Below are 12,352 nucleotides of genomic sequence, written 5' to 3' on the forward strand. Positions count from 1 at the left end.
TTTTGTTTTTAAGACAGGTTTTATGCAACCCAGGTTAGCCTCAGACTCTCTGCATAGGTGAGATGACCTTGAACTCTGGATCCTTCTACTTCCACCTTCCAAGATCTAGAGCTATAAGTTTATGCATAGTATATAGTATTTTTATAGGAAAACACTGGAAACGACTTAACTGTCTATTGAGAGCTAATTAGATAGATTAGTTAATCAGTTAGATAAATTATGGTTATATACTAGAGAATTACATAATCACCTCAAATACTGATAGAGATTCAGCATTAAAATTTGGCCTGTAAATATTACAGTTTAGCCAGGCGGTGGTGGCGCTTGCCTTTAATCCCAGCACTTGGGAGGCAGAGGCAGATGAATTTCTGAGTTCAAGGCCAGCCTGGTCTACAGAGTGAGTTCCAGGACAGCCAGGGCTACACAGAGAAACCCTGTCTCGAAAAGAAAAAAAAAAAAATTATAGTTTATAGAAGAGAGTATCGTCATGGGTTCACTAGCCTAATATCACAGTCTGTTTCTGTATTCTATTGTAGTGTTGTGGCAGATTGATGTTCTTTACCTGGTCAGAATCATGTGGTACTGACTTCCCATCAGTTTGTCAAATCCAGGAAGCATTAGCTGTCAGCTAGCTAGTGACATGTTTGATATGAAAAATGTATTTAGTTACACATGTGGAATATATTGTCTCATTTTCTGAGCCAAGACTAATATTTTGTTTCCAAAGGAAAATTCAAACATTTTCCACGTTATTCTTTCTGGACAGTTGGAGGCTTTGTTCCAAAGTCAACATTCATAAGTTCTCCATTTTTCTTATCAAATGTAAAGTAAGCCAGGTAGTTTTGAGAATATACTTTGTGTGTGTTTGTTTAGCTTTTAAGTGACATCATAAAGTGTGATATCTCCATTTTGGTTTAGTAAATGATAGCAAAACCTATCCCATTATTCCAAAGAAATCCTAATTTAGGTTAGTGTTAAGGCTCGATAAAGCTGAGGTTTTTCCAGAGATGTGCTGTATTCTAAATTAACCCAGTCTTCTCTCCCAGTTTTCATAGAAAATATATATCTATACATTTTTCCTATACTGAATCATTGATTGAACAAAGACTTCTTATGCTTTTGTGTATTTCACAAAAATACTTTTTTTATTTTTTTATTTTAATACTGTTTTTCAATAGTTCTATAGGCCCTTTTCAGAAAGATGAAAGTAGAACTTTCATGCTAATTCTAATCTAGTGTCACTCAAACTCAGTTTGACGTGCACTTAGATACATAAATGTTCATGTATAATACTGATATGATTAAGTTAAGTACTTTCTTTGTATGTTGTTATGAAAATAGGTCATAGAATATTTTTATTATATAGAAAGCTTACAGATTTAATACAAATTTCTCATGTAAATGTGAGCTAGTAGTACAGTTTCATATGTTTAAAAACAGGATATTTAAAGCTCTGTTTACTCTTTTAGCTCATTCTTCATACGTTTTACATAAGATTATTTATGTTTACCATCTCATCCACTCTTTGAAATATTTTTCCCACAGTTATGCAGAAGGCATGGAGGGAAAGAAATCCTCCAGCTCGAATCAAAGCAGCCTATCAAGCTTTAGAGTTAAACAATGAGTAAGTTGGAAAAATAAATTTATTTTAAAGGAAACACAAGCAAAGAATTTTGTATTTCCTTTTATCTGTTCATAGGATTCGGAACAGTCTCAATTCCTATCTTGCACACTAGAGATAAGATTTTCAGTGTTCACTGACATCTGTATTTGCTTGTGGAAGTGTAAATTATCATATGGTTTTACATAAAGTATTTTAGAAGTTCTTTATAAAATAAAGACTACTAATGAAGAATGCTAATATACTTAGTAGTTAAATGGGTACTTAAGTATTAATGCCTTTGTTTTATTTTGTTTTTCATTTAAATCATTCATTTAAAACATTCATCAATCCTGGGAATTTATACTCAGCAATGGGCTTTGAGACATCGAAGAGGATTCAAAATTGGCAAATAGTTCTGTCTTTTTTTTTTCCTTCATGTTTACAGCATTTACTTTCATAGCAATTTGTGTTATCTTTATATCTTAAGATAAAAATGTAAACCTGACTCAGTATTTAAATGGCACACTTACCCTAAATAATATAGTATAATATGTTCTAAACAAATTCACATGGCATGATTCAAAGAGTGCCACCTAGCTAATATGAATTGAAAATTTTCCTTGAAGCTTTCTTATCAGTAAGAAGACCCTCTTGAGAGAACAAAATAATGACGTTCCTCAGCTAGTGACTGGCTGACAGGGGTGTAACCTATTGAGACTCTGAAATAGTCAGAGCTTTTGTGAAGTAATCTCGGATTGCTCAGTCAAGCAGAAATTACCTAAATATAAGAGAACTCACCCCCTCTCTAGCTCACCCCCCCGACTTTCTAGCTCAGTGACATTCTTGAAGACAAAATGAATATACCAGCCCAGATAGAGGTGTATCATGCCAGGGAACAGAACTGTGGTTGTTGGTTGTGATAGTTCCTTGAAGCACCAGCTCAAAGGGCTTGCCTTTATTTCAGTTGCCTTGAAACTCTCTGAATGGAACATCCTAAGATGAAAATATTCAGAGGAAAATGTGTTATTAGCCATCTGTTACTGATGTAAAAGATAAAACAAAGCAAAAGGACAAGAAAATGTATGAGGAAAGGTTGGGAAGTGAGATGCTGGAGAATAGGGCCTCGAAAAGCTTCCACAAATGTCTGGGAGCCTCAAAGACCCAATTTTTGACAGAGTTGGGCACATGCTCAGAAAATACTTGGGCTTTCAGGGTTTTTTTTTTTTTTTAAAGCACATATATATTATCCTAATTAATGAAAAAAATGATAAAATTCAACATCATTTTATGATAAAAATAGTAAAAAATGTTAGCTATGTAAGGAATGTTCTGTCTAGATAACATTTAGGTGGGACACAAGTAGGAAATAAAAGCTCTGATAGTTGTGAAATACCAGAGTGAGTGTTGAAAGTACATCCTAGTGTATATACATATGCGTGTACACACACATATATATACACACATATACATATGTACACACATGCACATACACATACATGCACACACATGCACATACACATACATGCACACATACAGACAAAGACACACACACACAATGCCTACCTGTGGAGTCTTGGGTTTTGTACTTTGTTCATAGATATTTAAGAAATCTTTATCTGACCATTAATTGACCACTATGCTAACCAAGTATAGACTTCATTGGTCACACATAACAAAGAATACAAAGTTACAAAATGATCAGGAAACCCACTATACAGACAACTTTAACAAGCAGCAGCAGCAACGAGAGGGAGTGCAGAAAATCAGATTCTACAGTAGCCAGAATATTGGAGTTAAGATTTTCAATTAACAACAAAAAAAATTTATAAAGCATGCAAAAAACATGGGTGTGGTGATACGTATTTGTAATTCCAGCAGTCAGGAGGCTGTTACTGAGCTCTGGGGTTAGCCGGGGGTACAGCCAGATCCTGATCTTAAACAAAACAACAAAAACCAGCATTAAAAGAAACAATAGGCTGGGCAGTGGTGGCGCACGCCTTTAATCCCAGCACTTGGGAGGCAGAGGCAGGTAGATTTCTGAGTTCGAGAGTTTGAGGCTAGCCTGGTCAACAGAGTGAGTTCCAGGACAGCCAGGGCTACACAGAGAAACCCTGTCTCGAAAAACCAAACCAAAATAAATAAATAAATAAATAAATAAATAAATAAATGAAACAATAGAACAAAAATGGAAAAAATATTCTTTTAAATGTCTCCAAAAAGGTCTGAACTTTTTTCTTAATAGACTTTAAATCATCTAAATTTGTTCAAAAAGGTAAAGACTACAAGAAAGGTCCATGGTGATGTTTCATCATTAGAAAATTATCAATACCTTTTTGAAATCCCATCAAGGGCATCTGGGCACATAAAGAACTAAGGAAATCCTAGGATTGGAAAAGCAACTAACATAAAAATTTGCTCCAGGAGCTCTGTGACAGGTCTGAGCACAGAGTCAGCACAGCTGTGTCAGGTCACTGGAGCTTAGGTAGCAGGAAACGGTCATTAAAGGAAACGGAGTTGAGAGTCTCATGATCCCAATACTTCTGTGTAACATGTTATTAGAAATCCTAACATGGGCAGTTGAGCAAAAAAGGACAAAAATGTATCTGCGTTTGAAAGGAAGAAGTAAAGTGTCTCTTCATAGGTGATGTGATGATATGTCTGGAAAACTGGAAGGAAGTTACACAAACCTATCTGTGCTTATAATTTAGGTTTAAAATGTATGAGTAAAAAGTTAGCTTTGTTTCTAAATAGTTGTGATAAACACAGCCTCATTTACATGCCAGGAAGCATATGACAAGGCATAGGAGTAAGTTTAGCCAAAAAGTGAGATACTTGCACACTGATAACTAGAAAAGCAGCTGGAGAGATGAAGGCCTAGTGACCTGAGCTCAACACCAGTACCTAGGAAGGAGGGAGCTGACTTCCAGCAGTCACCTTCTCACTTCCAAACTCACGTGATGGCATATGTGTGCTCACACTCAAAGTAATTTTTAAAAACTTTGAAAACCCATAAAACATTGTTCAAATGGTTAAAATAAAAAGACCTAGCCGGGCAGTGGTGGCACACGCCTTTAATCCCAGCACTTGGGAGGCAGAGGCAGGTGGATTTCTGAGTTCGAGGCCAGCCTGGTCTACAGAGTGAGTTCCAGGACACAGCCAGGGCTACACAGAGAAACCCTGTCTCGAAAAAAACAAACAAACAAAAAGGCCTAAACAAGTGGGAAGGTATCTTCTTTCTGTTCATGTATTACGCAAATTAAATATTGTTGACTAAAATGTCAGTGCTCCCCCACATCAGTCTATAGATTTAATGTAACCCCTGTTAAAATTACAATTCCTGGGACTAGACTTTATTCAGTAGTTAAAAGCAATGGCTGCTTTTCCAGAGGACCCTGGTTTGGTTCCCAGCACCCATGTGACAGCTCACAATTATCTGATGCCACTTTCTGGGGATCCAATAGCCTCTACTGGTTTCCATAAGGATTGCACACATGTAGTACATAGACATACATGCAAGCAAAACACTCTTACATATAAAAGTAATTAAAACTGTAGTTACTATTTTTGCAGACATGGACAAGCTAGTCTTATCATTTGTGTGCTGTTGTAAGGGACTCTAAGTAGACAAAACCAATCGTAGAACAGCATTAAAAGACACGTTTTCCAATTTTAAAATTTACTTCAAAACTAGATGACTAAACCGTAAGATTAGACAACTAGACTGATGGATTCCAACTGGGAATCTGCACATAAGCTCATGTCTGTGGGTTTTCAGTTGATTTTTGATAGAGGTGCCAAGGCAGTTCAATGGAGGAAATTATGTTTTTAGCCAAAGATACTGAAGCAATTGGATAATCCCATCTATAGGCTGGAAATTGTACCCCTCTACCTCACATATGCATATCAATTAATTAAAAATTAGCTAGACCACAAACTACTGTAAGAGAACATGGAGTGGGTTAGGGATGTGTGTCAGTAGTAGAGCTCTTTCCCTGTAAAAGAAAGTGGGGCAGGACAGGAGGGGGTGGAAGAGAGAAGAGAAGGGGAGAGAGTGGGGCAGGGAGGACAGGAGAGAAAAGGTGGGTCAGTCTTATGCCCCCAGGTTTTCTGGTGGTTTAACAGACAAGACAACAAAGACACCAACAATATGGTAAACCATGTCTCATTACAAAGAAAGCCTCTTTGCACCAAAGGACTCTCTGTTAGAGAGGCGATTTGTGACTGTTGGTGGGGAGCCATGAGAGACAGTGGGAGTGCTGAATGGTTATGGCACTTTTGGTGATGACAAACATGCTTTATGTACCAACTACAGTTGCACAACCTTGAGAATATATTAAACGTTTCTGAATTCTCTGATTGAAAGTGTATTACACTGGTCGGTCTACAAGATGGCTCATCTGGTAAAGGTACAATGGTCTAACTTTGATTCCCAGGACCCATGTGGTGGAACCCAAATCCTACAAGTTGTCGTCTGACCTCCACATGTGTGCTATGGTATACACATAGGCACACACAAACAAACAAATACAAAATAAGTACATGAAATAAAAATTAATAAAATTTTACACTGGTATGTGAATTTAACCCCAGTTTAAGACAAAAGAAAATCATTAGGTATGCATAGGACTTATTTTTATGTAATAACATACCTAGATGCAAGAATGTAAGGCAGAGTTGCCGAGGAGCATATAATGTGATTTGTCGTGGTTTTGGTGGTACTGGGGGTAGAACCCAGGTCCTTGCACATGCTAGACAAGTGCTCTAGCCTTGAGCTACTTTTTCAGCCCTGTTGTTTTTCCACTTTTTGAGACAGAGTCTTACTGATTTGCCCAGGCAGTTCTTGAACGTGTCACTCTCCTGTCTCACCTTTATGAGAAGTTGGGATTATAGGCCTGTACCACCAGACCTGGCTTGTAATTTAGTTATGTTAGGAGTTGGGGATGTATCTTAATGATAGACATTGCCTACCACGTGAGTTCCTGAGTTTTATTCCCAGCACCACAAAGCAAAGTAATACAATTATTTGATTTTTAAGATTCTATTTCATCAATTTTATCTATCAAGGTCTTTACAAAAGTGGTGTTTTGTTTTGCAGTGCTGGGATCGAACCCAGGGCCTCAAGCATGCTAGGCAAGTGCTCTACCACTGTGCTATATCCCTAGCCCTACAAAAATATTTCTATCCTAGTTATTTAAAAGTGTTTGAAACAAAACAATAAATACAAATATTTGATGGTAGATGTTGTGATGTACATCTGTAATCACCAGCACTTGGAAAGCTGCGTCAGGGAAATGAGAGTTCAAGGCTAGTCTGGGCTGCATAGCATAATTCTGCTGTGAACAACAACAAAAATTTGAAATTGTTTTGGGGATGGCAAGTAGGATACTTAGTGTTTAAATCAGTAGTGTATCTAATGTTTTATAAAAATCTAATGTAATGCATTGGAGAAGTGTGTTGATTTATATATATATATATATATATATATATATATATGTGTGTGTGTGTGTGTGTGTGTGTGTGTGTGTGTGTGTATTGATATCAATTTAAAATGCTATCTAAAAAATGTCTCAGTGGTGCGGTTTGCATTTCATGTCTGAAAGGCCTTCTTGACCCTAATTGAGGGGGTGGCTATCTTTTTTATTATTATTATCATTATTTATTATTCAGTAATAAACAGAGTCTTGTCATAGAGCACAGAGTACATGGTGCTACTGTATACTCAAAGCTGTCAAAAAACTCAAGGTCCTCCTGCCTCAGGGTTCTGAGTATTGGGATTATAGATGTGAATGATAGCTACTCCAATCACTGAATTTCGTGCCTGCCCTTGCATTTTTTGTCAATAATCTCTGATTAACTGGAACATGTGAACCATATAAGTAGCTTTTTAGATTTCCGGTAGCCATATTTAAAAAGTTAAAAAAATTAGTTTGAGTGTTTTATTAATACTCAAAATAATAAAATGTTTTCACATATGATCAATATTTTAAGAGCCTATCAATGAGGCATTTTACATTTTCTCAGTCTTTAAAATTTGATATGCACTAGTGTGCTGTATCAGTTTAGATTAACCACAAGTGTTGGGTATCTACTTGTGGCTACTGACTTAAATGCTGGACTGTGTAGGCTTGGACAAGCAGAACTAATACATCATCTTCAAACTAAATGTTCTGGTTATTTATCTGAATGGAAGGGAAACTCTTTGTTTTCCATCTTACACAAAGCCAAGAATTAGTTTATTTTATTGGCCAGCTGTTGACTTTAAAGATACAAACAGAAATCTCTGTGTTTTAGCAGGGTGAAGAAGAGGAAGCTTGGGGTCAAAATGGGTGTGTGGTTGAGCTTTGGTGTACGAGAGGAAGGCCTGGGATACAGACTTGTGTGGATAAACCCATGAGAGGACACAAGGCTTAGCATAGGACTGTTTCTGATCACATACAAAAGGTCCCTAGTTAGCCCAAGGAGTCTTCCCAGTCTGCACTCCCATAGCTGCTACTTAATGTTGTACTTAACTCTATAATGTCCAGTCTATGCTTAACCTTGCCTCGCTTGCTTGCTTGCTTTATAGCTGTGCCACTGCCTACGTTCTACTGGCAGAAGAAGAAGCAACAACCATTGTAGATGCTGAAAGGTTATTTAAACAGGCACTTAGAGCGGGAGAGATAATTTATAGACGGTCACAGCAGTGCCAACACCAGAGTCCTCAGCATGAAGCTCAACTGAGTAAGCATATTTAAACTTCCTGTTCCTCCTTTTCCCCCTTTTTGTTTCTCAAGGTGTTAACTTCAAATTTGCCATATAGATGAAGATGGTCCAGAACTGATTTCCCTTCTAAGCTGGAATTCTAGGCATGTGCCACCAGGCTCAGGTTTTGTCTTGTTCTGAACTTGTGTCTTTTGTGTTTAAAGCATAAATCAACAACAACAACAACAACAATAATGATAATGTAAATAATAAATTAATATGTAAAAATTTGCTAGTTTCTATGAGACAACTGATAGATTCTATTTCTGATCTGTTAATACTAACAGACCAACAGTACATAAAGAAGTATGTATTATCCGGACAGTGTTTGTGGAATGAAACAGATCTGTTTAGTTACCTAGAAAAAAAGATGCACTGTTTTGAGACTGAACATTTTCTTCCTACAAGAGCTGGCTGGTCACTTAACAGACAACACTTTTTAAAATTTAAGAGACCTCTAATGATGCCAGGCAGTACTAAGATTCTCTCTAGATAGTAAGTATTATCTTTACCCAGACCCTTACTCAGAGGAATAGGAGGGGTACTTTTTTGCATTTCTGGGAATCAGATCCAGGGATTTCCTCCCACATGGTTGACAGTATCTGACCCTGAGGTGAACCCCCAGTCCAAACATCATTTTGTTTGCTCTTTATCTATGGATCTGTATGTGGTGCCAAAGTGTGGTTCCTTCCCTCCTCTACTCAGCTCTCCTTCCTTCCTTCCTTCCTTCCTTCCTCTTCTTCCTCTTCTTCCTCTTCTTCCTCTTCCTCCTCTTCCTCCTCTTCCTCCTCTTCCTCCTCTTCCTCCTCTTCCTCCTCTCCCTCCTCCTCCCTGAATTTGGATCCTTCTGGTGACTGCTCCTTTCACACCCTCTGTTTCCTAGCCCATGCTGCAGTTTTTTATGTGACATTGGTTTTTTTCCTTTGATTAATTTTTCTCTAGCGTGCTTGAGATCAGATGAAGCACAGGGACTGTTTTCTTTTAGAGATGCTCTTCTGGTTAGGGTTGCGACACTTACCAAAGCTGTTAGAATCAGCAGTGTTGCTGTTTCTGACTGAGACTTGTAGCCAAGGGGTTTTAGTTTCATGATTTTGGCAGATACTAGACAATAAATTGAAATATGTTTACACAAGGCATTATCTCTTAGCAGCTAAGTTCTACATCTTTTGTTTATGGAAATTAAAATTTGGCTAATGTTTTCTCTCAGTTAAATACTTGTGTTTACAATATATTTCATTAAGGCATGTTATTTTACAAAACTATGGGAATAGTTAATTTTGCAGCCTGGAACTAATGAAACTATATCTATAAAAACTTCTTGCTATTTGTCCTTGCATAATATCAAATGTGGTTATGTTGTAGAATTTTTTTAATTTTAAAACTTATTTATGTATTCATATTTGAATGTGTGTGTACATTTGAATGTGTATTCATATGCACACATGCGTGCACAGAAGTCAGAAAAGAACTTGTGTGTCGTCAGTTTTTTCCTTCTACCATATGGATTCCAGGGATCACACCCAGGTCACCAAGCTTGGCAGCAAGTGTCTTCTGCCTTCTGAGCCATCTCACTGGCCCATGTTAAAGATTTTTCTTATAACCTTTTGTAGAAAAAGTTTTTTAATTAATTACTAACTTAATAAAATTTATATTATTCATGCAAATTTTGTTTGGGACATTTAGAGTCTTTGAGCCAAAATAGTAATACTAAAATTATAGGTTGTTTATGTAGAAACTCGAGATAGATAAATATAGCTTCCTATTAATATCTACTTGTTTTCTGTCAGTATTAAACTTGTCAACCAAAGAAATTATATACTATACTCAAGTTGCTTACTACTAGAGGGAAAAGTAATTAAATATATTTTAAGGTTTTAATATTGGAAACAGACATAAAAATATTTATTATTACTTAAATGTAGCATTCATTAATAATAATGCATTCTGATATCATTTAATTTTTAATAAGTTTTCCAAGATGAAATGTTAGGCCATAATACAAAAGTGAGAGTTATGTAATCTTCTTGTTGTTTTTAATAGGGCGAGATACCAATGTACTTGTATATATTAAAAGAAGATTGGCAATGTGTGCGAGAAAATTGGGAAGAATACGAGAAGCAGTGAAAATAATGAGAGATGTAAGTAAATTTGATAATTGAACCATTATTTCGTTCACAAAAAATTATCAGTTATTTTAGTGCAGAATCACTTTTTTATTTTATTTACAATAACTTACTTATTTTTATTTTATGTGCACTGATGTTTTGCCTGCATGTGTCTATGTGAGGATGTCGGATCCCCTGGAAATGAAGTTACATATAGTTATGAGCTCCCATGTGGGTGCTAGGAATTGAACTCACCCAGGTCCTCTGGAAGACCAGCCACTGCTCTTAACCACTGAGCCATCTCTCCAGACACAGAATCACTGCTTTTCAATTGCCCATCTTTCTAACAGGATAGAATATATGTATATATGTATGTATGTATGTATGTATGTATGCATGCATGTATTTATTTTCTTGGAGAATGTTCTCATCTTGTAGCCCTGGTTGTCTTGGGACTCATTTTGTAGACCAGGCTGGCCTCCAACTTACAGTGGTCTGCCTGCTTGTGCCTCCTGTGTGCTGGGATTAATGGCATCACTGCCTAGCAGATAACTTTAATATATATATATATTTCTTAAGGTTTAGATCTTTGTAAGTTTGTAAAAAGAAAAATAACATACTTTAAACTAACTGCTGAGGTTTTTTTTGTCATGATTTATTTTCATTTTAGTCTCTTTTTCCTCTTCCTTTTAATATATAGTTGATGAAAGAATTTCCTCCTCTTACCATGTTGAACATCCATGAAAATCTTTTAGAATCACTTCTAGAATTGCAAGCCTATGCAGATGTTCAGGCAGTCCTGGCAAAATATGATGGTGAGTTTTTTGATGTGTATTTGTAGATAACGTGGGTATAGTCTCTTCAATTATTCTAGGTTTCTTTATTGTCTCTTTCCAGTCTTAGCAGTCAGTTTTCAAGGAGCAGGTATAGCTGCTATCAAGTATCCCCTTCATCTGTCTTTCCAGCATCAAAAGCTTACAAGAAGGAGCTTTTCCACTGTGAGGATGCATTCTTTATTAACTGAGTATGTAATATATGTGAGGCACTTAGAGTAACGGTGAACATGAAAACATGGATTTAGCCTTCATGGCATTTATGACTTAGTGGAACACACAGAGAATTGGACAGTACATAGCAGATAGCATATGAGGAGAGGTAACTATACAAAGTGTAGGCATTGTGCACATAGTAGGGTGCCTCATGGATTTTGGCATATAAGAAATACAAAATAAGTTGCATAATGATTAAGAATAATTCAGAATAACGATTTTACAATTATTTTTAGTTAAAAAAGTGATTTATATAATTTTGTTGCATCCATATAATAACCATGTGCTGTGCTAGGACAAGTATTTTTACTCTTCTTAGATACTAAATTAGGAAACTGGAGTTTAAGAAGGTTAAATATTGGATAATATTTCTCAGTAAATGAGTGACAAACCTGAACCTTAATTTAGCCGTTCCATTTCTTTGTTTGCTAGTTATTTTGTCAGAAAAATTCCATGTATATTAGCTGTTTGTGTTATTATAGCAATAACAGTTGGCTACAAATGTATTTGGGACAGTGCTGAAAATAGACTTTCTCCTCATTAATTCAAAGTAAGACATCAGTTTAGTTTTCCTTTCTCTTAGATCTACCTGCCTCTGCCTTTCCCTCCTCCCAAGTCCTGGGATTAAAGATATATTCCGCTGTGCCCAGCTAGGATATTTCTAATATGTATACATTTCTTAAGGTTTAGGTCTTCATAAGTTTATTAAATTATTACTTTAATAAACCTGGTTCAGCTCCTCTGAGTTTTTCGGTCATGATTTATTCTGGTTTTAGTCCCTCTTTTTTACTCTGCAGTTGATGAGAGTCCACACTGCAAACTTTCTAGCTCTTAGAATGTTTCTGCTCACATCT

At 36.4% G+C, this 12,352-nt stretch overlaps 1 protein-coding gene across 2 annotated transcripts in view; it reads left to right on the forward strand.

Moving 5' to 3' along the window:
* Window positions 1–12,352, forward strand: part of St7l (suppression of tumorigenicity 7 like) — a 65,033-nt gene that overhangs the window by 16,911 nt on the left and 35,770 nt on the right. For both annotated transcript variants that reach the window (XM_028755616.1, XM_028755617.1), the window contains exons 6-9: window positions 1,546–1,624; window positions 8,169–8,323; window positions 10,385–10,482; window positions 11,150–11,264. In XM_028755616.1, the coding sequence (XP_028611449.1) occupies window positions 1,546–1,624; window positions 8,169–8,323; window positions 10,385–10,482; window positions 11,150–11,264 (447 nt within the window). The remainder of the gene's footprint in view (window positions 1–1,545; window positions 1,625–8,168; window positions 8,324–10,384; window positions 10,483–11,149; window positions 11,265–12,352) is intronic.

Source organism: Grammomys surdaster, unplaced genomic scaffold (assembly GCF_004785775.1).
Source record: "Grammomys surdaster isolate TR1022 unplaced genomic scaffold, NIH_TR_1.0 126071, whole genome shotgun sequence".
NCBI lineage: Eukaryota > Metazoa > Chordata > Mammalia > Rodentia > Muridae > Grammomys > Grammomys surdaster.